Below are 26,778 nucleotides of genomic sequence, written 5' to 3'. Positions count from 1 at the left end.
CCCCTGTGCTCCCCCCCCCCCCCCACTGTTCTGAAAATACTCACCCGCCTCCCTCGCAGTGTCCTGTCCTGGCCGCACCTTCTACTGTATGCGGTCACGTGGGGCCGCCGATTACAGTCATGAATATGCGGCTCCACCTCCCATAGGGGTGGAGCTGCATATTCATTACTGTAAATGTGGCACTTCCTCAAAAAATACTTTTCCGCCTCAATATTGAGGCTTTTTCAGGGAATTAAAGTTTAGCAGCACCATGCAAAACTGCAAAGGGTTCCCCTGCTATTTCAGGTACCATCTTATCCCTTGTAGATTGTGAGCCCTCGCGGGCAGGGTCCTCACTCCTCCTGTACCAGTTATGACTTGTATTGTTCAAGATTATTGTACTTGTTTTTATTATGTATACCCCTCCTCACTTGTAAAGCGCCATGGAATAAATGGCGCTATAATAATAAATAATAATAATTCACCCCCTCCCTTTATTATACAGTCACATACTCCCCTCAGGAATCCTCAGTACTGAGGAGGAAATGTGTAGGGAGGGTCAACTTTTGAGGCAGTGCCACACATGGGTACTGCTGTTCTACACAGGGCATGAAAGGACTTATCTAGTGCTGGGCTTCCTTTCTATCGCTACTGCGGTCCACTTGTTACTTTGGAGGGATACATCAAGATCTATGGGTGTTATCAAACCATTTTTTATGAGCACTAGTTATTTTGAGCACTTACACTTTACATTTGTGGTAAGGTTGGTTGATATCCATTGTACTTCAGCTTTAGGTCCACTTTAATTTCTTTGTGGCCATTCTCTCCGTGCTATATTAACCCCTTAAGCCCCGAGGGTGGTTTGCACGTTAATGACCGGGCCAATTTTTACAATTCTGACCACTGTCCCTTTATGAGGCTATAACTCTGGAACGCTTTGACGGATCTTGGCGATTCTGACATTGTTTTCTCGTGACATATTGTACTTCATGTTAGTGGTAAAATTTATTCGATATAACTTGCGTTTATTTGTGAAAAAAATGGAAATTTGGCGAAAATTTTGAACATTTCGCAATTTTCCAACTTTGAATTTTTATGCCCTTAAATCACAGACATATGTCACGCAAAATACTTAATGTAACATTTCCCACATGTCTACTTTACATCAGCACAATTTTGGAACCAAAAATTTTTTTTTTGTGACGGAGTTATAAGGGTTAAAAGTTGACCAGCAATTTCTCATTTTTACAACACCATTTTTTTTTAGGGACCACATCTCATTTGAAGTCATTTTGAGGGGTCTATATGATAGAAAATACCCAAGTGTGACACCATTCTAAAAACTGCACCTCTCAAGGTGCTCAAAACCACATTCAAGAAGTTTATTAACCCTTCAGATGTTTCACAGGAATTTTTGGAATGTTTAAATAAAAATAAACATTTAACTTTTTTTTTCACACAAAATTTATTTCAGCTCCAATTTGTTTTATTTTACCAAGGGTAACAGGAGAAAATGGACCCCCAAAGTTGTTGTACAATTTGTCCTGAGTACGCTGATACCCCATATGTGGGGGTAAACCACTGTTTAGGCGCATGGCAGAGCTCGGAAGGAAAGGAGCGCCATTTGACTTTTAAATGCAAAATTGACTGGAATTGAGATGGGACGCCATGTTGCGTTTGGAGAGCCCCTGATGTGCCTAAACATTGAAACCCTCTACAAGTGACACCATTTTGGAAAGTAGACCCCCTAAGGAACTTATCTAGATGTGTTTTGAGAGCTTTGAACCCCCAAGTGTTTCACTACAGTTTATAATGCAGAGCCGTGAAAATATATATATATTTTTTTTCACAAAAATGATTTTTTTAGCCCCCAGCTTTGTATTTTTACAAGGGTAACAGAATAAATTGGACCCCAAAATTTGTTGTCCAATTTGTCCTGAGTACGCTGATACCCCATATGTGGGGGGGGGGGGGGACCACTGTTTGGTCGCATGACAGGGCTCGGAAGGGAAGGAGCGCCATTTGGAATGCAGACTTAAATGGATTGGTCTGCAGGTGTCACGTTGCATTTGCAGAGCCCCTGATGTACCCAAACAGTACAAACCCCCCACAAGTGACCCCATATTGGAAACTAGACCTCCCAAGGAACTTATCTAGATGTGTTGTGAGAACTTTGAACCCCCAAGTGTTTCACTACAGTTTATAACGCAGAGCCGTGAAAATAAAACATCTTTTTTTTTTCTCACAAAAATGATTTTTAGCCCCCCAAATTTTTAATTTTCCCAAGGATAACAAGAGAACTTGGACCCCAGAAGTTGTTGTTCAATTTGTCCCGAGTACGCTGATAACACATATGTTGGGGTAAACCCCTTTTTGGGCGCACGGGAGAGCTCGGAAGGGAAGGAGCACTGTTTTACTTTTTCAACGCAGAATTGGCTGGAATTGAGATTGGACGCCATGTCGCGTTTGGAGAGCCCCTGATGTGCCTGGACAGTGGAAACTCCCCAATTCTACCTGAAACCCTAACCCAAACACACCCCTAACCCTAATCCCAACGGTAACCCTAACCACACCCCTAGCCCTGACACACCCATAATTCTAATCCCAACCCTAATCCAAACCGTAAATGTAATTCAAACTCTAACTTTAGCCCCAACCCTAACTTTAGCCACAACCCTAACCCTAACTTTAGCCCCAACCCGAACCCTAACTCTAGCCCTAACCCTAGCCCTAATGGGAAAATGGAAATAAATACATTTTTTTTAATTTTATTATTTTTCCCTAACTAAGGGGGTGATGAAGGAGGGTTTGATTTACTTTTATATCGGATTTTTATGATTGGCAGCTGTCACACACTAAAAGACGCTTTTTATAGCAAAAAAGTTTTTGCGTCTCCACATTTTGAGACCTATAATTTTTCCACATTTTGCTCCACAGAGTCATGTGAGGTCTTGTTTTTTGCGGGACGAGTTGAGGTTTTTATTGGTAACATTTTCGGACACGTGACCGATTTTGATCACTTTTTATTCCGATTTTTGTGAGGCAGAATGACCAAAAACCTGCTATTCATGAATTTCTTTTGGGAGAGGCGTTTATACCGTTCCACGTTTGGTAAAATTGATAAAGCAGTTTTATTCTTCGGGTCAGTACGATTACAGTGATACCTCATTTATATCATTTTTTTATGTTTTGGCGCTTTTATACGATAAAAACTATTTTATAGAAAAAATAATTATTTTGGTATCGCTTTATTCTCAGGACTATAACTTTTTTATTTTTTTGCTGATGATGCTGTATGGCGGCTTGTTTTTTGCGGGACAAGATGACGTTTTCAGCGGTACCATGATTATTTATATCAGTCTTTTTGATCGCGTGTTATTCCACTTTTTGTTTGGCGGTATGGTAAAGCGTTGTTTTTTGCCTCGTTTTTTTTTTTTTTTTTTTCTTACGGTGTTTACTGAAGGGGTTAACTAGTGGGGCAGTTTTATAGGTTGGGTCGTTACGGACGCGGCGATACTAAATATGTGTACTTTTATTGTTTTGTTTTTTTTTATTTAGATAAAGAAATGTATTTATGGGAATAATATATTTTTTTTTTATTATTTATTTAGGATTTTTTTTTTTTTTTTTTTACACATGTGGAAAACATTTTTTTTAACTTTTTTACTTTGTCCCAGGGGGGGACATCACAGATCGATGATCTGATAGTGTGCACAGCACTCTGTCAGATCACCGATCTCACTTACATCGGTGCAGGCTTACCAGCGTCTGCTCTGAGCAGGCGCTCGGTAAGCCACCTTTCTCCCTGCAGGACCCGGATGCCGCGGCCATCTTGGATCCGGGACCTGCAGGGAGGAAGGAGGTAGGAGACCCTCGGAGCAACGCGATCACATCGCGTTGCTCCGGGGGTCTCAGGGAAGCCCGCAGGGAGCCCCCTCCCTGCGCCATGCTTCCCTATACCGCCGGCACATCGCGATCATGTTTGATCGCGGTGTGCCGGGGGTTAATGTGCCGGGGGCGGTCCGTGACCGCTCCTGGCACATAGTGCCGGATGTCAGCTGCGATAGGCAGCTGACACCCGGCCGCGATCGGCTGCGCTCCCCCCGTGAGCGCGGCCGATCGCGTATGACGTACTATCCCGTCACCGGGAATTAAGTCCCAGGTCACCTTGACGGGATAGTACGTCATACGGGATTAAGGGGTTAATCTATAGACTCTACCAAGTTGTTGGCAAGTGTTGCGCAGGAAGGAAAAGTGAATATGTATTTTCCTACACCATGTCTTCATTGTCTATGTAAGCATTTCCAACATTTTCCCTAGGAGCTGAAGGTATGTATCTTGTAAATGGCACAATATTTTTAATTGATCTAAATCACAAGGTAGTTTTAAGGGCTTCATTATGGCTGTTTGTACTTAATGGTGGCACAATGTGTTCATTAAAAATTGTCCATTCCTGCTCAATAAAAAAAAAAAAAATCAATCAATGCAGAGTGGCTCTTCTTGTAGCTAGAAGACATTATCTTGTCCCTGCTGCAGCATAGCACAAATGACTGGAAGGAGTAGCAAGCAGAGTTTATGTATCTGTCACTAGTAGTAGGGCTGCTCAAGAATATAAGGTGTGATTATTCAATTACACTATGTACTAATAGTTTCTTTCTTATTCCAGTTTTCAAGTCTAACAGTGTTGAAATGGACTGGGTTTTAAAGCACACTGGTCCAAACAGTCCCGACACTGCCAATGATGGCTTTGTTCGTTTAAGAGGTCTGCCCTTCGGCTGCAGCAAGGAAGAAATAGTTCAGTTTTTTTCAGGTACAGGAACCATTTTAATGGTGTGGTTTTTGAAAAATGATGGGTTAGGAAACTTCTTTCACAAAGTATATTAGAATGTTAACCGTTACTTTTAAAAGTATCAGTCTTATTGCCCATCATAGCAACTTTTAATTGAATAGTGTTGCTTTTCGTAATACTAGTGCAAAGAATCCTCATATTAAGCACCTGTATAAAATACACATGAAGGTGAAGGATCTGCTAAGACTGATCATAGCCTTCAGAATTTGTTTGTGTTTAGTACAATATTGTGCATTATAAACAATATATTTACTTAATTACATTTTCAACTATGATTTTACTTAAAACTAGTTTCTAAGACTAAGTTTATAGTATAATTTCCTTTTATTATAACCCAGATTTCCACTGCTCCACATCATATATCCGTTACAGGGATAGGTAATATAAACTATTTATAAGATGGGTGATAATTCCTTGATTGTTGCATGTGACTGCAGGGAATGCGCCGCTGCTCCATTCTACTGGGGATTACATTTGTTGGGATAAAAATTCCCTATTCTAGTGGGGTTCCAGCTGTCAGATCCCCAATGATCAACAAGTTATCACCTATTCCTTTAAGTGACCTAATATCCTCTTAAAAGAGAACTTAAGAATTTGTTTCCTGTATGATGTTGTTTTTTAGGGCTTGTTCACACTTTGCGGAATTAGCTGCGGATTTTTCCTCTGCGGATTTGGAAAAACCGCAGTGCAAAACCGCTGCGGTTTTCACTGCGGATTTTCCTGCGGTTTCGTCTGCGGATTCCTCTGCGGGTTTTCAACAGCACTTTCCTATTGGTGCATGTTGAAAACCGCTGCGGAATCCGCAGAAAGAAGTGACATGCTCCTTCTTTTTTTCCGCAGCAATTCTGCGTGTTTTTTAAAGGGATTTTCCGCAATGTGGGCACAGCGGTTTTTGTTTTCCATAGGGTAACATTGTACTGTATCCTGCATGGAAAACTGCTGCGGATCCGCAGCGTCAAATCCGCTGCGGATCCGCAGCAAAAACCGCAAAATGTGAACATAGCCTAAAGGTACATTATTTTATTTGCAGCCCTCGTTTCCATAAACTTTGTTAAATATTTACATTACAAATATGTGAGGGAATATTACAGCTGCATTTACACTGCAAGAGAACTCTGAACGAGCGTTCTTAAAAACATTTAATTTGACAATTCTGTTCTAGTGTAAACGGGCTGCCAATGAACAAGCCACACGCTCTTTCATCTTGTGATATATTTTTGTGCGATGCACAAAAGATCATCGTTCTCAGCTGTGCATTGTCCTGTGTTGCCAAAAGCAATGACGGCCTATTCTCACTGAGCGATCTATTACAGATTGCTCAATGTGTATCGTTTATTTTGGTCTGCCTATGTAAATAAACATTTAAACAACTCCCAGTTTGTTCATATAAACAAACCCTTCTACTCTGGTTCTCAGGTGAACAGACAGCTTAAGGTGCCCATACACTTAAAGGAAACCTGTCAGCAGGATTGTGCTGAGTAACCAACCTACAGACTGTCAGGTAGGCGCCTTTATACTAATTTAAAATGATACCGTGGTTGTTTAATCCTTATTTGTGGTTTTCAGTTAATGAGATTCTTGTGCATCGGGATGACCTGTGGGGGGAAGAGAGGGGTCTTTGTGGTGCTGTGCTTACATATTTACCTGTATTGCTTATGACCTATCCCTCAGTGACCTGCCCCCTATTCCACATACTGTATATGTTTGAAGAAAAGAGAAATTACATTCATCATGCAGGCGGCGCCTGCACTGTAGCATGATTGGATCTATAATATCCATATATTTATATTTAGCTATATAAATTTGAGAAGTGACAATTGCAGTAGCACAATCCGGAAGGTGATAAATACCACTGCACAGACTGCACTGCTGGCGCCACTTTGCTTTAGAGGAAAAGTCTCCACCAAGATGGCGCTGGCCGCACCTGTGCAGTAGCATCTATCGGCGATCCGATAAATGCGACTGCGCAGGACTGTGACATCTTGGTGCAGTCGTGTGGGTTTTGTTTGTTTTTTTTTTTTCTCCCGCTAGCAAAATGGTGGTGACGCCTGCACAGTAGCATCCATCACGTTCCGAATTATGCTTCTGCGCTGGTGCAGCCAGCGCCACTTTGAGGAAGAGTTTACAGTGACCTGTAATAAGCATACAGATAAATATGTAAGCAAAGAACCACATAAAGACCCCTCTCTCCCCCCCCCCAGATCATCCCGAAGCACGAGAATCTCATTAACCGAAAACTACAAATAAAGACTACAAATAAAGATTACACAACAGGATGAATATCCTCAACCATGGTATCATTTTAACCCCTTTCTGACTTCGGACGGGATAGTACGTCCGAGGTCAGAACCCCCGCTTTGATGCGGGCTCCGGCGGTGAACCCGCATCAAAGCCCGGGGCATGTCGGCTGTTTTGAACAGCTGACATGTGCCCGCAATAGCGGCGCGTGAATTCGCGATTCATCCGCCGCTATTAACTAGTTTAAATGCCGCTGTCGGGACGGAAATGAGTGCATCGCTGACCCCCTTCACATGATCGGGGGTCAGCGATGCTTCTGAATAGTAATCATAGAGGTCCTTGAGACCTCTATGGTTACTGATCGCCGGTAGCTGTGAGCGCCACCCTTTGGTCGGCGCTCATAGCACACCTGCATTTTTGCTGCATAGCAGCGATCTGATGATTGCTGCTATGTAGCAGACCTGTTGTGTTGTGCCAGCTTCTAGCCTCCTATGAAGGCTATTGAAGCATGGCAAAAGCAAAAAAAATAAAAAAAAAAGTTTAAATCACCCCCCCTTTTGCCCCATTCAAAATAAATCAATAGAAAAAAATCAAACCTACACATTTGGTATCGCAGTGTTCAGAATCGCCCGATCTATCAAAAATAAGCATTAACCTGATCGCTAAACAGCGTAGCGAGAGAAAAATTTGAAACGCCAGAATTATGGGTTTTTTTGTCGCCGCGACAACGGACAATCCCAAGGTCATGAAGGGGTTAATCAGTACAACGGCGCTGACCTGATACTGTAGGTTACTGTGCACAATCCTGCTGACAGGTTCATTTTAAGATAATTGTGATCGCTATATTTACCAACTCCATTACACATGAATATTACCTTGGCCTTTTTTGAGAGCACAGTAAAGGTCTGTTTACATGGACCAACCAGCAGCTCGATATGGCTACAAATCGGTAAAAAAAAATTGCCGATTTGGCAGTCAAACAAACTGGTAAATCGGGTTGTGTTTCTGTTTACAGAGGCAGATCAAAGCAAACAATGCACGTGTAACATTCTATATTAGGTTGCCATGGTTTTGACAGCTCGAGTCCTACACAGGGTGATGCACCTCCCAAGAACGTGTTTTGTTAGTTTGTACAAAGAAAAAAACAAACAATCATTTCACCCAATAAACAAGCGTTTTGATCTTCAGCTTGTTTACACAGCAAAGTAACCGTGAAATGAGCATTTTTATCAAGGTTATCAAGTATGTTGCAGTGTAAATGTCTGTCACCTGTTTTGTGGTGGAAGCTTATGTGCTTACAGAATAAAAGGGTTGGCCAATGTTTAAATTTGTTGCCGCTCCTTCTCTCCCCCTCATCCCGCCTTATATTTTCTCTCAGCAGGCGCCCATACATAATAGTCTGCAAAAATAGTTTGGCCAACTAGTCTAGTGCGTATAGGGGCCTTTAAGGGATTTTCGCCGTGAGAAGTTATACCCTATCCGTAGGAAAGGTATGACTTCTAATTCCTTAGACCCCCCCCCACACACAATCCCAGCCCTGTTTTGAATGGAGCGTAGACCAAATATTCGCTACTTCGCTCCATTCTTTCTTAATGGGACCGCCAGAGATGGCCAAGCTCTCTGGCTTGAGTTTTTATTGAAAACGAAAGCTTCATTAATTAATTGGTGAGGGAAGCCTTATTACTGTCTAAATGTATTTTCTTGTAAAGCACCTTTTTTTTTTTTTTTTTTTCTCCATATTTTAAGAATAAAATGATTTAATGCAATGTTTGCTGCTGCCTTTATCTGGTGTTTAAAACAGAAAAGAAAGATGTCTGTCTGGGCTTGTAATTTTATTTTTACAAATATTTATACATAAAATGTTAACCCCCCACTGGGGTTATTTGTCCTTGGGTTGAAGGGTTGGAAATCGTGCCAAATGGGATAACATTGCCGGTGGACTTCCAGGGGAGGAGTACGGGGGAGGCCTTCGTGCAGTTTGCTTCACAGGAAATAGCTGAAAAGGCTCTAAAGAAACACAAGGAGAGAATAGGGCACAGGTGGGGATGGATGGTTGGATGTCACTTTTCTTATGGTATAGATGCGTAACTTTAACAATATTTTAGAATTTGTAATGTGTATGAGTTGGTTCTAAAGTGAATTTATTGGCTTAATGTTATCATGAAATTAGATTAGTACTGCCATAAGAAAATGTGATTGACTGTTTTATTTATGTATAGTATATGGTATCAAATGCAATTGATAATTTGTCACAATGGGTTTACTTGCACCTGTGACTATATACAGACCATGTGTGCTTCAATGTTTTCTCTTATGTTGTAATGACTCATGCACCATACTGAGACAATCTATGGTCAAATGTTAAGATTACAGTAAGTGTTTGCAACATTTTTTTGTTAATATATGTAGATTAAATTTATACTGTCACATATCAGAATTGGATTAGTAGCTTGTGAATATGTAGCTTACTGCACTTTTGATTTCCTTCCAACTTTTCCAGGTATATAGAAATATTTAAAAGCAGTAGAGCAGAGGTTCGTACACACTATGATCCTCCCAGAAAGCTTTTTGGTATGCAGCGCCCAGGGCCCTATGATCGACCTGGTATGGGGAGAGGCTACAATAATTTAGGAAGAGGTTTTGATCGAATGAGGCGTGGTGGATATGGTGGAGGTAAGCAGAAGTGTTTTTTGCTAGACTTCTGTAACCTGTTTGGTACTAGGTGTGATACCCCCAATATTAGAACAATGTCAAAAATAGGTCATTAATGGTTTACAACAGAAACTTCCTCAGGCTGATTTAAAACACATTTTAGTATTTTTATTTATTATTTTTTTTTGAGATTTTGAAATGTAATAAAATGTTAGAGGTGGGTGTTTTAATTAAAATATCACCACCCTACTAACCAGAATCCCTCAATGTCTATCCACTATTTCATCCTTTTTCTCGGCTAGATTTCTAAAATTTAACATGGACAAAACAGATTTCATTGTCTTTCCCCCATCTCTCGCGGGACCCTCCCAACGAACCTATCCATTACAGTAAACGGCTGCCCACTCTCCCCAGTCCCACAAGCTCGCTGTCTCGGGGTAATCCTTGACCCTGATCCTCTCCTTCAAACCGCATGTCCAAGCCCTTTCCACTTCCTGCCGCCTTCAACTCAAAAATATTTCACGGATCCGTACATTTCTAAACCAAGCATCTGCAAAAAAACCTAGTCCATGCCCTCATCTCCCGCCTCGACTACTGTAACCTGCTCTGTGGCCTCCCCTCGAACACTCGCACCCCTCCAATCTATTCTAAATTCAGCTGCCCGACTAATCCACCTGTCCCCCCACTATTCCCCGGCCTCTCCCCTCTGTCAATCCCTTCACTGGATCCCCATTACACAGAGACTCCAGTACAAAAGCCTAACCATGACATACAAAGCCATCCACAACCTGTCTCCTCCATACATCTATGACCTCTTCTCCGGGTACTTTCCTGCACGCAACCTCCGATCCTCACAAGATCTCCTTGTCCACTCCCCTCTTATCTCCTCTTCCCATAATCGCATTCAAGATTTCTCTCGCACATCACCCCTACTCTGGAACTCTACCACAACACATCAGACTCTCACCTACCATCAAAAACTTCAAAAAAAACCTGAAGATCTACCTCTTCTGGCAAGCCTACAACCTGCAGTAATCACCGATCGACCAAACCACTGCACGACTAGCTCTATCCTTACCTACTGTATCCTCACCCATCCCTTGTAGATTGTGAGCCCTCGCGGGCAGTGTCCTCTCTCCTCCTGTACCAGTTGTGACTTGTAATGTTCAAGATTATTGTACCTGTTTTTATCATGTATACCACTCCTCACATGTAAAGCGCCATGGAATAAATGGCGCTATAATAATTAAAATACATGGCTGACAAAGGAGGCCTTGAAGTTTTGATCACACAGCATCATGGTGAATTGCCTAGACTGTGGGTTTTAAATGACAAGTCTTTCTGTTCTGCAGGTTACAGTGGTTATGAGGAATATAATGGATACAATGAATATGCATTTGGTGCAGACCAAAGGTTTGGAAGAGGTATGTCTTCTAGCTGTTGCACTTGCCCCACACTCCTTAGTGTCCTCTGTTTGCCTTAACATTGTATGTGTTATTTTTTACCAACAGTTTCAGATCATAGATATGCAGATGGATCTAGCTTTCAAAGCACAACCGGTCACTGCGTACATATGAGAGGTCTCCCTTACAGAGCAACTGAAACTGACATATATACTGTAAGTATAGTAAGTCTACTACATTTAAGTGTATGCCTCCAGGAGAAAATGATGCACAACAAAGCACACATTGACTATAACAATGCCGACAGTCAGTGGGCCTGAAGGCTCATACTCCAAAATCCCATTTTGCAGGGGGAGGGGAGATATGTACGTAAGCTCCGATGGGACCACTGAACGTGGGACAAATTGCAGTGTGGAAGGGTCTTGACCAGTATTCTAAGTTAGCTTCATGTATGCCAGACCTTTAACGCTTTTAACCTGCAGATCTAGGGTTAATAGTGTTCTGAAGGTGCCCAGCTGCTACAATAAACATTAAGGCCTCTTTCCCACTAGCGTCGTGCGACGTATGTCGCATTCCGTCGTTTTGGGGAAAAAAAACAGATCCTGCAAATGTGCCCACAGGATGCGTTTCGTTTTTTTTTTCCCCATAGACTTGTATTGCCGATGGATCGCGACGTATGGCCATACGTCACGTCCCTCGTACACTGGATCCACCATGTTTCGGTGGACCGTCGGCACGAAAAAAACGTTCAAGTGAACTTTTTTTCGTACGACGCGTCCGCCTTTTTCTACTGCGCATGTGCGGCCGAAGCTCCGCCCCCTCCTCCCCAGACTTTAGACTGTGCAGCGAATGCGTTGAAGAACTGCATCCACTGCCCACGTCGTGCATAAATTTCACAACGTATGTCGCGCCGACGCGTAGCGACAAACCCGTACCGGCGCTAGTGTGAAAGTAGCCTAATCCTCCCAGGGGCTGCTGGCTTTCAGTCATGCATGGAGCAGTTAGTCGCCTCTCGCCGTACTGAGAGCGATGGCTGTAATCGCGCTCCAGCACTGACTAATGGCCTATTCTGTACTGACTCGCGGCTGAGCTAGCTTTAAGTGCTAGATTGCTTTCAGCCACCGCACCCAGTGCTGTGAGCACTGACTGCAACAGTGTCTGGCACACCTGCGTGATTTAAAGTCTTCAGCTTCCAAGAAAAATAATCTTAAGTTTTCTCCCAAGTGCTGTTATTTCAGGACTGTGGCCAGGTACCTATTTGAAACTATTAACCTGCAGAATTACCCTATATTTGCCGATTAACAACATTCATCCCTTTATAGGTTCCCTTGAACTATGCAAGCAAGTCTGCTGAAATGCTGCACCCTTCAGCCAACCTCTGTCAGTGCTCTACAAATACTTGCTATAGGACAAACTACTGCCTACCCATTTTATGTCATATGGAGTACGGTGCTCTTAGTTTCTCTTTCTTTCTGTTTGCAGTTTTTCTCTCCATTGAATCCAGTCAGAGTTCATATAGAAATTGGAGCAGATGGCAGAGTAACTGGAGAAGCTGATGTTGAGTTTGCTACTCATGAAGATGCTGTGGCTGCAATGTCCAAAGATAAAGCCAATATGCGTAAGTAACCATTTATACAGTTCTGTGGCAGAGCTAATTAGATCACAAACACCATTGTGTGCACTAGGTTATTTTATCACCTTATACAACGTGTGGTGTTCTAGTGAGATGGAAGATACCATTTCCTGGGCTTAAAGAGGTTTGTCTGGGCAAAATAAAACTCAGTAGGCTAGGTATGTTTAAAAAAAAAAAAACAGCGCATCGTCATACCACATCACATTGTGCAGCTCAAATCAGCTGACCTCTGCAGTCAATCACAAGCGCACCGCAGATCAGTTGGGTTAGGAGTATGATTGAGTGAGTCTTTTTTTTTTTTTTTTTTGTGTGTGTGTGTGTGTGTGTTCGTTTTTTGTACGTAGCCCATCTCCTGGCAAAAAATGTTTTTATTTTGCCACGAAAACCCATTTAACTCTTTCCTACTGCCGGGATATAGATAAGAGATGCGGAGGTGTATGAATGTAAATATATGTATGTATATGTGGGTATATAGTTAACATTTATTTTTTGTGGTTTTTTTTTTCCCTTTCTCACCTGCTCTTGCCCACCCTTTTTAGTATGTTGTTTACATAACCATATGAGGACTTTGTTTTATTGCTGGACGAATTGTAGTTTTGAATGGCACCATTAGTTATACAATTTCATGTTAATAAATGGGGGGAGGAAAAAGCAGTCAAATTGGGAGGTGGGATTCATTCTGCCATTGTTTTTTGGGCTTTGTTATTAAAGTAGACACGGTTTGCTGAAAGGAACCAGGTAAGATAATTCTCAGCCGGTTTGACTACATCTGTACCCAACTTGTATATAATTTTTCTTTTTTCCCCTTTTTGTTACTCGGTTTACTGTTCAGGTTAATTTTTATATTTTGATCAGACTTTTATGGACAAAGTAATGACACACGGCAACTTTCCCCATCAGAGAGGGCTGCCCTTTTGTCCTGCTCTGCACTGATCTATGCAATTGGTACAGAGCAGGAGAGGAAGCCATGGGACCTGAACATAGGCTGCAGAAGCTGAGCAGCTGAAGGAACTGATTAAAGGTCCTAGACTTGTGTGTAAGGTCCTTCAGCTGCTTAGCTCGTGCAGCCTCTGTTCAGTCCCAGGAGTTGCAAGGTGTGTGTATATAATGTAGGCAAAGGTGGAATCGGTATGTGATTAAAGGGAATCTGTCAAAAACCAAAAAAAACCTTGTACCTTAACAGATCATAGATAAAACCAAATCTTTATTTCTCACTTTAAAACATTGAAAAAACAATCAACATGCAAGCAACCATGCTGGGCTAAAGCTGCCCCTCACACTGTTGATACTAATTTACCCTGCCTTGCAGCGGAGGTTGGCACCCTACAGATATATACGAGATAGGCGCCCGCTTAACAGTAGCTAATTCATTGGCAGCAACCATTAAACAGTGTGAAAAGGGTGAATAACAAAATAACACAAAGTGCATAATAAACACTGGGTACCTCACTATAACTGCTCCCTGCTGATATGCATCCTACCTGTCTGTGGGGGTTGGCACCCTACTGTTCAGCGGATATGGCGCCCCCACTCAACGTCGGCTTTAAGGTACCGTCACACTAAACGATATCGCTAGCGATCCGTGACGTTGCAGCGTCCTGGATAGCGATATTGTTGTGTTTGACACGCAGCAGCGATCAGGATCCTGCTGTGATATCGCTGGTCGTTGATTAAAGTTCAGAACTTTATTTGGTCGTCAGATCGCCGTGTATCGTTGTGTTTGACAGCAAAAGCAACGATACCAGCGATGTTTTACAATGGTAACCAGGGTAAATATCGGATTACTAAGCGCAGGGCCGCGCTTAGTAACCCGATGTTTACCCTGGTTACCAGTGTAAAATGTAAAAAAAACAAACACTACATACTCACTTTCGCGTCCCCCGCCGTCCGCTTCCTGCAATGACTGAGCGCCGGCCGTAAAGTGAAAGCACAGCGGTGACGTCACCGCTCTGCTGTTAGGGCCGGCACTCAGTCAGTGCAGGAAGCGGACGCCGGGGGACGCGAAGGTGAGTATGTAGTGTATGTTTTTTTACATTTTACACTGGTAACCAGGGTAAACATCGGGTTACTAAGCGCGGCCCTGCGCTTAGCAACCCGATGTTTACCCTGGTTACCCAGGGACCTCGGCATCGTTGGTCGCTGAAGAGCGGTCTGTGTGACAGCTCTCCAGCGACCAAACAGCGACGCTGCAGCGATCGGCATCGTTGTCTGTATCGCTGCAGCGTCGCTTAGTGTGACGGTACCTTTACCCTAAAAGCAAGCCCTACAAATAAACTAATCCCTACAAGGGTATAACATCATTGGCCCCAAATATTATGGCCATGCACCTTAATCTTCAGGCAGGCTACATGGGCACAGTACTGATACAAGACTGTGATCCCATTCTGTAACACATGTATATACCAGTTATAACAACGGGGTACTTATCATTTCTGATGTATTCATAGACAAACGTCTCAACGCGTTTCACCAATATGGCTCATCAGGAGGCTTAGATAGACAGATGCTGCCAAAGGGAATCTGTCACTCCATTTTGGGCCTATAAGCTAAGGCCACCGACATCAGGGTGGCTCAGTGGTTAGCACTGCAGCTTTGAAGCCCTGGAGTCCTGGGTTCAAATCCCACCAGGGACAACATCTGCAAGGAGTTTGTATGTTCTCCCTGTGTTTGTGTGGGTTTCCTCTGGTTTTTCCCTTACACACACACACACACCCCCCCCCCCCCCCCCATGACGGCACACCTGAGAGTGGGGATCCGCCCAGCCAGGACAGGAAACCCTACTGAAAATAAGAGGGCGGTACCTCTCTGTCGCTTCAGTTGGGTTTCCTGTCCTGACAGGGACCCTCGTGCTGAACACGGCGGTGATTCCACTCACCCAGGTCCCGTCCCGGCGTGGAAGAGCAGGCGGCGCCTGTGCGTCGGTGTTCGGGAGCCTGGAAGCGCCGTCCGCAGGTCCCCCGGGGTCTCTGCGGGCGTTGGTGCAGCACGGTCGGACCCAGCTCCTTCCGTGGCTGCCACGCCGCCCTCCTCCCTCTGCCGACATCCAGGTGCGCTGGCCGCTTCCGGGTCGCCCGTCTGACGTCACGCGCAAGGCATTCTGGGAATGGGCGTGCCCGCGTGACGTCGGGGGCGGGCGCCGGATCCAAGATGGCGGCGCCTATGAAGAAACGCCGGCCGGTGGAAAATGACTCCAGCGGCGCGGCAGAGGAGGGGAGGGGCCACTATTGGGCACCGGAGGAGGCAGGGAGTGCAGTGGTCCCCCATAAATGGGTGTCTGACCACAGAAGACGCGCTCATGTCCAAAAACTTCAGCATGGAAGTGGGACAACCAGAGCAGCAGCCGCCGCCATCACAGCAGCAGCAGCGTCGGGAGCTCTCGCCAGATGTCTTGCCGAGCCACCAGCACAGGATCAGTCGCTCAAGTGGTAGGAGCAGCAGCCATCCTGTCCGGCAAGACTCTTCAGCGTCCAGAAGGGACACTGCACGTGCATCTGTCCAGCCTCCAAAACCGGTACCCTTGACTGACGGCGGTGGTGAGTGATCTTCGTGAATGTCACCCTTATGGTAACAGGGTCCATTTTTTCTGTTTGATCACTAGGGGCCGAGGAAATCTAGCGGCAAAACAAAGAACCGCGATTGTGCCCTTTGTAAAGCCCCGCTTGCAGTTCAGTGGCAGGAGGACCTCTGCTCTGACTGCATTCAAAAAACCATACAAGATGAGACTCCTAATTTCGCCACTAGCCTCAAGGCCATAATTCAGGCAGAAATTAAAAACTCCCTAAAACTGGCCCTTAAAAAATCAGGGAGGAAGAGCCGTAAAGTGTCTACGGATTCGGAGGCCTCTCAGAAACAGGAGAGTCAAAAATCATCCCGTTCTCCCTCTACCTCCTCCGCCTCTATCCAGACCTCAGATTCCTCCTCAGATAGTGATACAGGGGGTCGCCCGTGTTTCCCAACTGAGGATGTAGAAAAGTTAGTCAAAGCAGTCAGGACTGCAATGGGACTTAAAGAGGAAAAGACACCTAGGTCACTTGAGGATGTCATGTTTGGTGGTTTAGAGGAAAAAAGAAAACGGACATTTCCGGTCAATGCAAAAATTAAAGCATTGATCGTAAAAGAATGGAAAAAACCTGAAAAAATGGGTACCTTACCTTCTTCATCTAAAAGGAGATATCCTTTTGAAGAAAAAGACTCCGAATCCTGGGAGAAAATCCCTAAGATTGATGGTGCGGTAGCCAAATCTCTGAAAAAATCATCCCTTCCTTTAGAAGATTCAGGGGTCCTAAAAGATCCACTGGACAAAAAAGCAAATGTGCTTTTGAGGCACATCTGGGAAGCAGCGGCAGGAGGCTTGAAACCGGCTATAGCTGGGACATGTACAGCTCGCGCTCTTATGGTCTGGTTACAGCAGATAGAAGATCAGCTAAGGAATAAAGTCCCTAGGAATGACATTCTTGCAAATATATCCCTAGTTCAAGGGGCAGCAGCATTTCTGGCGGATTCCTCTGTGGACTCCGCGAGATTAACAGCCAGAGCAGCGGGCCTGTCCAATGCGGCCAGAAGAGCCCTATGGCTTAAAGGTTGTCCGGGAGATTTGCCATCCAAACATAGGCTATGTTCCATCCCATGTGACGGTCAACTCCTCTTTGGGAAAAAGTTAGAGGAGATTTTGGAACAGGCAGGAGATAAAAAGAAAGCCTTCCCGAAAAATCCGAAAACCTTTTTTCGGAGGAGATTTAACAGAGGCCGACCTCCAGGAGATAGGAGAAATTGGGACTTCAAAGATAAAAGGAAATTAGGCTATATGTTCAAAGGGCCCTCTACATCTGCCAAAAAGTCCCCCCAATGACATTACATCAGAGGTTGGAGGAAGGCTCTCTATCTTCTATCCAGCCTGGATAAACATCTCCCTGAGCATCTGGGTTTTAAATATCATAAAAGAAGGCCTAAAAATAAAATTTATCCGTCCACCCAGGCACAATTTCGTAATAACTCCCCGGAGGAAAGCCTGGCAGGAACAATTAGTTCTAGAAACGGAAGCCCTCAGACTGATTCAAAAGAATGTCTTGCAAGAAGTCCCGGTTCAGGAGTTGGGAAGGGGGTTTTACTCCCCCCTTCTTTCTAATACAAAAACCCGATGGCTCTTGGAGGACCATAATCAACCTAAGAAAGCTCAACCTTTCAATAGACAATCACTCCTTCAAGATGGAGTCCATCAACACAACCACAAAACTTCTGTTTCCTCACTGCTTCATGGCAGTAATAGACTTAAAGGAGGCATATTACCATATTCCAATACATCGCAAATACTGGAGATACTTGAGAGTGGCACTCTACATACAGAACCAAGTGAAACATTACCAATACACAGCCCTTCCATTCGGCCTATCTACTGCTCCCAGGGTCTTTACCAAGGTGATGGCAGAGGTAATGTCATATCTCCGTTCCCGGAATATTGTAATTGTCCCATACTTGGACGATTTTCTTGTGATAGGGAAAACAGAGGCCGATTGCTCCCATCAGATAACGGTAATTTTTATCAAATATCGATGGGTTGGTATAGTGATCAAAACAAATCAAAAAACAACTATTACCTAAAATTATTATATTTTAATGAAAAATACGTTAAAAAACTGTAATAGACAAAAACCACAACCCTACAGAAATGTAACAACAATTAATAAGGCTCTAGATCCCCTACTTGAACCGTACCACCAAATGCGACGGCACCCCAACCAGTAGTTTGTGTAACTTACCTGGTTTATCCCATTTACCCTACTCGGTCATAATGCCCGCAGGACTGCTCCTAAGACCAAAAATCCTACCAGGCATGCCGTTTAGTAAATAAGAAAAAAATGGGGATGGTGGTTTCAAAACAAATACTCACAGGTACCTGATTACCCTGTGATATCGGGAATGTACTAGCCTGAATTTGTCAAATATCAGGACACCCCCAGTAGTTGTACCTCAGGATATAATATACAAATCAAGGTGCCAATGATCTAACCCTAGTGATCCCTATACAGGCTGTCCCTGCCTAGCATGCGGAGGTTGGCACCCCTGAATAAACACGCAAATGGCGCCCCCAGTCTCGTCGACTAACCCTCAATAACCCTGACAAATTCAGGCTAGTACATTCCCGATATCACAGGGTAATCAGGTACCTGTGAGTATTTGTTTTGAAACCACCATCCCCATTTTTTTCTTATTTACTAAACGGCATGCCTGGTAGGATTTTTGGTCTTAGGAGCAGTCCTGCGGGCATTATGACCGAGTAGGGTAAATGGGATAAACCAGATAAGTTACACAAACTACTGGTTGGGGTGCCGTCGCATTTGGTGGTACGGTTCAAGTAGGGGATCTAGAGCCTTATTAATTGTTGTTACATTTCTGTAGGGTTGTGGTTTTTGTCTATTACAGTTTTTTAACGTATTTTTCATTAAAATATAATAATTTTAGGTATTAGTTGTTTTTTGATTTGTTCCCATCAGATAACGGTAGTGATATCAACTCTAATAGAGCTCGGTTGGTTGATAAATGTCCCCAAATCGAAGTTAGTTCCTGTAAAGGTACAGTCCTTCCTGGGTCTGATACTAGATTCAGAACGTCAACTCTGCCTCCTCCCGGAGAACAAAGTAACCAAAATAATCAATTTGACCACTGCAGCGATACATCAACCAGCGATGACCCTAAGGAAAGCGATGTCCCTACTAGGCTCGTTAACGTCCTGCATTCCGGCGGTAGGATGGGCACAATTCCACCTGAGACAACTGCAGTGGGAAGTTCTGTCAGCCCAAAGACTGTTAAGAGGGCATTTGGAAGGAAGTCTTTGTCTTCCTCAGGATGTAAGAAATTCCTTAAAATGGTGGACCATAGAGGAACATCTCACTATGGGAGTCCAATGGCAGAAACCGGTCGAGGACATCCTCACGACCGACGCAAGCAGCATAGGTTGGGGAGCTCACTTAAGATCCCATTCAATTCAAGGAACTTGGTCCCCCCAAGAAAAGAGCTATGGCTCAAATGTAAAAGAACTATTGGCAGTAGTAAAGTCCTTGAAACATCTTCTTCCCCGGCTCCAGGGCCGCCATGCTCGAGTCATGACAGACAATCGAGCAGTAGTGGCCTATATCAATCACCAGGGGGGGGACGAGGTCTTGGAACCTCATGGAGGTGTCAAATTTACTATTTCATTGGGACAGAACAACACCTGTCTTCCCTAACAGCTCTACACATAAGAGGGGTAGAAAACTCACAGGCAGACTTTCTGAGTCGCAGAGTTCTAAGACAAGGGGAATGGTCCCTGAATCCCGAGATATTCCAACAAATAATACAGGCCTGGGGTACACCAGAGATAGACTTGTTTGCCACCTCACGCAACAAAAAAGTGAAAAAATTTTGCTCACTGAACCGAAACGAACATCCTTTCGCAGTAGATGCCCTACTAATACCGTGGAAATTTTCTCTGGCGTGCGCATTTCCCCCGATAGTGATGATTCCAACAGTGGTCCGGAAAATCAGAGAAGACCGAGCGAAAATAATACTCATAGCTCCATTCTGGCCAAGAAGACCATGGTTCTCCCTTCTAAGGCAGATGTCGATAACAGACCCATGGATTCTGCCAGATGTGCCGGACTTGTTAACCCAGGGACCAGTGACCCACTCAGGTGAAGGGCTTCCATCTGGCAGCCTGGCTTTTGAGAGGGCGCTACTAAGTCGCCAAGGATTCTCACCAGGGTTAGTCTCCACCCTATTAAAAAGTAGAAAGCCTATAACGTCTAGATTCTACGGTAGGACCTGGAAGAAATTTTTAGATTTCTTAGGTGAACAGTTAGGGGATGTAGCTCCAGTGGGTCCCATCCTAGAATTTCTACAAGCAGGCTTGCAACTAGGGTTAGCAACTAGCACCCTTAAGGTTCAAGTTTCAGCCTTAGGGGCCCTATATAATTGCAACCTAGCATCTAATAGATGGGTTTCACGATTTATAAAATCCTGTGGCAGGTCTAGACCAGTTATTCCCAAAATCCCTCCTTGGGATCTAAATCTAGTCTTGGAGGCTTTAACCAAAGATCCTTTTTGAGCCTTTACAGGAATTATCACCTAAATTACTCACCCTGAAAACGGTCCTACTAGTAGCCCTAATATCGGCCCGTAGAGTAGGTGATTTACAAGCTCTATCAATATGCCCTCCTTACACTCAGGTTTTTGATGACAGGATAATCTTAAGACCAGATCCAGCGTATCTCCCCAAAGTAGTCCAAAAATTTCATAGGAGTCAGATTACGTTACCATCATTTTGTAATAATCCTAAAAATCCGGGGGAACAAAAGTTCCATATGCTAGATGTAAGGAGATCCATGTTACAATATATAACCATGACTAGTCAGTGGAAGAAAGATCAAACCCTATTTGTAGCCTTTCAAGGTAGTAAAAAGGGATGTGGGGTAGCTAAAAGTACTATTGCTAGATGGATCAGGGAGGCCATTAGTCTGTCCTATTCTGCAAGTGGCACTCCGGTTCCTGACGGCATCAAGGCTCACTCCACCAGAGCTGTGGCTACCTCCTGGGCAGAGAAAGCTGAGGTATCGATTGACCAAATTTGCAAGGCCGCTACCTGGTCCTCACCCTCAACTTTTTTCAAACACTACCGGCTAGACCTTTCCTCCTCTGCTGACCTAACCTTTGGTAGAAGGGTACTCCAAGCGGTGGTCCCTCCATAAGGGTTTTTCTTTCTACAAAAGTCTCTCAGGTGTTCCGGAAGCCATGACGGCACCCGTATATTCCCCCCCTTTATCACCCCTTCGGTGTGCACTATAGTTTTGGGTGTTTTTTAGTTAATATAATGTGGTGTTGGATTGCCATGTGTACTAACCAGGGGGGCCTCTCATGCTCTGAAAACCAACTGAAGCGACAGAGAGGTACCGCCCTTTTATTTTCAGTAGGGTTTCCTGTCCTGGCTGGGCGGATCCCCTCTCTCAGGTGTGCCATCATGGGTTCCGGAAAAACCGGCTACCAGTAAGTAACCTTGGTGTTTCTCCCACATTCCAAAGACACACTGATAGGGAATTTAGATTGTGAGCCCCATTGGGGACAGTGATGATGATGTGTTCAAAACTGTAAAGCGCTGTGGAATTTGTTAGCGCTATATAAAAATTATTATTTATCAGGGGCTTATCTACAGCATTCTGTAATGCTGTAGATAAGCCCCCGATGTAACCTGAAAAATAAGTTAGATTATACTCACCCAGGGGCGTCCCGGTCCGGTCCAGCGCCTCTCATATGCAGAGTTCTCTGTGCAGATTTTCATCATAGACTTGTATTAAAAAAATGCACATGTGGTTTTGGTATATTTCTACTGCAGAAAAGCATCAATTACCCATGTAATCCATACCTAAAGTATATCAAAGTCCTGTCAAAGCCAAAAAGCAGGAAATATTAAAAAGAAGCAGCTTTATTTAAAGCATGACACACCTTATCGAGACAAAAAACGCAGTGACAAACTAATGTTAAACAAAAATGTACACAAACGTGCAATGAAGAAAATGTAAGAATCCAACTTTATATAATGGGTGCAGAAATGGTGAAGAAATTTTGCAGCGTCAAACTCACACTCATGGGAACGATTAATAGAACCTCATGATGGCCGAACAGCTGCCATTTCACCCCGCTTGGAAATTGATTCCCATTTTCAGTACATAGTATGGTAAAGTGTATGGTGTCATTCAAAAACTACAAGTCGTCCTGCAAAAAGAAAAAAACAAGCCCTCGTATGGCTATGTGAACTCAAAAATAGTTATGGATTTTGAAAAGGGGAAAAACCATACAATAGCGAATGCAAAAATGAAAATAACTGGGTCCTTAGGGTTAAATGTTTTATATAAATTCTGAAAGATTTGATTTATTGATTTTTATTTTTTTTTATATATATATATATATCTATATATCTATCTCTATCTATACAGAACACAGATATGTGGAGCTGTTTCTTAATTCAACAGCTGGTGGATCTAGCAGTGCATACAGTAGCCAGTTAATGGGAGGACTTGGTAAGTGTAAAGTCATGTTTGTGTGCTTTAAAGTTTACGTTAATTTTTAAAACTGTTCATGCAAACTGCTACATATCACAAGGCTTTAAGATTTAAGTTCCCTTGATTACTGCACATCTTTTGCTGTATTTCTATACTTCCTAAAAGCTATTTAATTTCTTTTTGTGGCATTTAACTTGTACATATTTTTTTTGCTTAGTTTGTTAAAAATAAACTACTTGTTTCAATTTGTAGCAGCAGGCGCACAAACAAATTATGGCAGTCCTGGATCACAGGCCTTGAGTGGCAGTTATGGTGCAGGATATGGAAGTCAAGCCAGCTTAAGTGGTTATGGTAAGCTTCTTGTTACAGTGCTGTGATGCATGTGTTTTTTGTTTTTTTGTTTTTTTTTTTTTAGGGCAATCTTTGCTCTTGCAAACTTGTTTTACCACACATCTGACATGCGCACAAAGACATACAGCTAGTTTTTAAGACTTTTTCTACATAATAAAATAAAAATGTTTCAAAATGATTCAGATGTAGCCATATGTTAAAAGGTATCAACATTTTATTTGTCCTATCACTATTTGGTTTAAAGTGATTCAGTTATCACAGAATAACTGATCAAATAAAGTACAGGTGTTTGGTGCTTCATCACGGAGCCAATCATTTAAAATACACCTTCCCAATTGCTTGTTTTCCCTCTTTCCTTCTCTGGCTCTATAAAGCCAGAGCCGTCAACCAAATAAGGGTTGTGGTGGAAATGGAGGGAAAACAAGCAGGTGAGAAGGTGTATTTAAATGATTTGCTTTGCCATTAAGCACCAAGCAGTGGGACTTGGTTCAGTCATGATCAGACAGTCTCTTTAAAGGAAATCTGTCAGCAGGTTTTTGCTTTGTAAGCTGAAACAGTTCAGGGATTTCACTTGTAAACCACAGCATAGAGTTTGACTAACAGGGAAGGCTTTATCCCTAAGAGATTACCATTGCTGACTAGTGTGCCAATGGCCCACCTGTGATAAGCACCCCACTGTCTCTGGACTTTGTACACAGCCTGGTGTAGGCGGTGGCAGCTTTCTGAGCTCTGCTTCATTCTAAGGCCTGCGTCACACTGGCGTTTTAAACGGCCGAGTGCAATGCAATAAAAAATCGCATTGCACTCGAGACCAATGTTCAGCTATGGGGCAGTTCCCACCAGCCGACTTTGTCGGCCGTTTTCCTTGGTCCGAGACAATCGCAGCATGCTGCGATCGTCTCGGACCGAGGAAAACTCTCGGCTCACTCGCACCCATATAAGCCTATGGGTGCAGGTGAGACAGCGCACACCACTCGGATATCATCCGAGTGATGTGCGTTATAAGCGGACCCCAGCAATGGAGGAGATGGAGAAATTCATTTCTCCGCCTCCTCCGCAGCTGTGCTCCGATCCTCCCTGTGCGAGAGAATCTGAGCAGACGCATGACACTCGGCTCCTGCTCTGCTGCGAGCAGGAGCCGAGTGTCATTAGCATATCGCATCCGATGATCTCGCATCGGATGCAATACGCCAGTGTGACGCCAGCCTTAGTCTAAAAGCTGCTGCACCCAGTAAACTAAATGATGATCGTTGGATTCAGCTTCTTTACCTAAATTACACTGCTCTCATATGAGGTAGCAAAAACCTGCTGACAAGATTCCCTTTAACTCCTTAATATCTCAAATATATTTTCAGCACCAGTCACTGAGGAGAGCTGTATGGCTCGGAGCTGGCTCAGAAAACTAAGCCCACTTCATATTCAGAAGATGCCGACTGTATTACAAAGCCAGCATCTGCCTGCAGCTGCTCCGATTGCACAAAAACACTGGCTGCCCTCTTGGTTCCCCTGTGAAGTTGTCTGAGCACTGCACTGTGCATATCAATGTTGTAGAATATGGTATAAGCTATCGAATGTTTGCAGGTTCAAGCCCCTAACTGACAAACTGAACATGTAAGCATGTGAAAAAAAAAGTTTTAAATTATGAGACCCCTTTTCTCCAACCCTTGTTTTTCCTTATTCAAGAATACATTTTAAAACCTCTTTATCGTTGGTTTAGAAAAAAAAATCCAATCACAATCTAAAATTACTTGGGCCCATATGTTAAGCGTCAAAAAAGGAAAAAAGTGGAAGTGGATTTTTGCTTTCTTGTTAATGTCACTTTGAGAGACTGAACCACTAGAGTAGTCTGCTTTGTTCTTTTTCTCATTGGCCGCATGCTTCAAGGTTTCCCTGCAAGTCTTCTCTTGTCAGCACTATTTGCGGCCTGTAATGCATATTCCGCCACTGTTTAATGCTTCACCTGGATCAAATCCTGGTCCCCCGACTCCGCTTCCAAAAAGACTTCTTAACAGGTTTCCCATTGCAAATGTCTAGTGCCTTGTTGACCTCATAAAGTATACTACTGGGGAAAATACTATTGTGTCCCTGGAATCTGAAGCACTCCTAGGAGGGTTTACATTTTTTTTTTTTTTTTTTTTTGTATTCCACGGTCCTTTGAATACACTGCAATAAGGAGATTTGGATTTCTCATGTGAACGACGCCTTGGTTAGAGAGATGGTATCTTTCAGCAATAAGCTTTAAACTTTCCTGTCCCCCAACAGTTTCTTCCTTCTGCCCCTGCAAAGTTTCTATCTTGCGCCCTCGTGTCCTCTGAGCCATCAGGTACATGGGGTTATCGTCTTTGTTCATAACATGGAATGTTTTCAAGGATATTAATCCAACTTTCTTATTTTCCAAGAAGGACTGCTTTATTAGACCCATCCTGGTCTTGAATAGGCAAAACAAATTTGTATGGGTATGAACATGTCACTTGGACTCTCCTAGTCTATTTTTTTTTTCTTTGGCACTGGAACTATAATGCATAGCTTCAATAATCCTATGTACTGCATATTTTCAGTTTATTGCACTCCCTTGCAGACTGACATTTCTAGGGTTTTCACCGATTTGCTTGTTTCCCTAATGACACTGCCTTGCTAAAGAGGTGGAAAAGATTTCCTGACTTTGATGTGGTTTTGACCAAGATGGTTGACAATCAACCCATCATTCAGACACTAGAATCTTTAGGTCTCCAAATCTCCTTGTATTTCTCATTGGTTAGAAGAGAAATCCTATCTTAAGATACTAGCACCAGAAATTTTAGGAGTGATTTTTGACAACCAAAGTAGTCCTTCTTTTTTTTTTTTTTTTTTTTCTCCACTCACCAGAGAAGCTTCTCCATTTTGGATCCACTGTGCCTTTGTTTGGCTTTTGTCAATTTGTCCTTTACCCTCATTAGCAAGTGGTGTTGACTGATACTAGTTTTGTGCATGTGTTTCAACCACTGAATCATCTAAGAAGAAGCAGATTGGCGTTTTTGTATTGAGAACCATTTTCTCACTTGTCCTCCCACACGAACAACCACTCTTCAGCACATGCCAACACACCAATTTCATGTTAAGCCTGAAGCATTCTTTCCACGATTTGCACTCTTTGCTTGGAGAAACTAGGCCACAGACTTTCTAAGGCTGACACTCTGGATCTGTGGTATTGTTTTTCTCATCGACGCCTTCTGCAATTTATGCCTCCCATTGAGGCAGCCTCAATATGAACCTCCTCCCATCCAGTCACAAGGTTCAGCCTAAGTTTCCAGGCTTTGAAGACCTTTTGTACAGACCTTTTTCACAAGGTTCCCTATTCAAGTTCACTTTAAGTCAGCTGTTTTTAATGGTGTAACTGGAAATATAGTTTGTCTGGCAAACAAGAAAGCAGCTTAGTCAGCATCAGTCTGATTTAAGGTTTAGAAAAGTATTCCCATCTCGAAAATCCAATCCCGATATATGTAGTAGGTGTAGTAGTATTTTACACAAATGCCCCCAATTAGAAATGTAGTATAGTTTATCTGATTCGCAATGTCTTTCCTCATGTGCAGGCATTGCAGAACCTTAGGTATCCATGTTTACTGACACTGATATAGTGACAGCTAGTTGCTAATGGTCATAAGCATG

At 43.3% G+C, this 26,778-nt stretch overlaps 1 protein-coding gene across 3 annotated transcripts in view; it reads left to right on the top strand.

Annotated features, from left to right (window-relative positions):
- The window catches only part of LOC143776542 (heterogeneous nuclear ribonucleoprotein H2-like), a 48,143-nt gene that overhangs the window by 5,371 nt on the left and 15,994 nt on the right, over positions 1–26,778 (top strand). For 2 of the 3 annotated variants that reach the window (XM_077266006.1, XM_077266007.1), the window contains exons 4-11: positions 4,646–4,789; positions 8,967–9,105; positions 9,567–9,739; positions 11,071–11,142; positions 11,230–11,336; positions 12,604–12,739; positions 22,717–22,800; positions 23,035–23,133. In XM_077266006.1, the coding sequence (XP_077122121.1) occupies positions 4,646–4,789; positions 8,967–9,105; positions 9,567–9,739; positions 11,071–11,142; positions 11,230–11,336; positions 12,604–12,739; positions 22,717–22,800; positions 23,035–23,133 (954 nt within the window). The remainder of the gene's footprint in view (positions 1–4,645; positions 4,790–8,966; positions 9,106–9,566; positions 9,740–11,070; positions 11,143–11,229; positions 11,337–12,603; positions 12,740–22,716; positions 22,801–23,034; positions 23,134–26,778) is intronic. The other variant, XM_077266009.1, reaches the window with a different exon arrangement.

The sequence above is a fragment of the Ranitomeya variabilis genome, chromosome 5 (assembly GCF_051348905.1).
Source record: "Ranitomeya variabilis isolate aRanVar5 chromosome 5, aRanVar5.hap1, whole genome shotgun sequence".
In the NCBI taxonomy this organism is placed as follows: domain Eukaryota; kingdom Metazoa; phylum Chordata; class Amphibia; order Anura; family Dendrobatidae; genus Ranitomeya; species Ranitomeya variabilis.
This window is presented reverse-complemented; position numbering and strand designations above follow the sequence as displayed.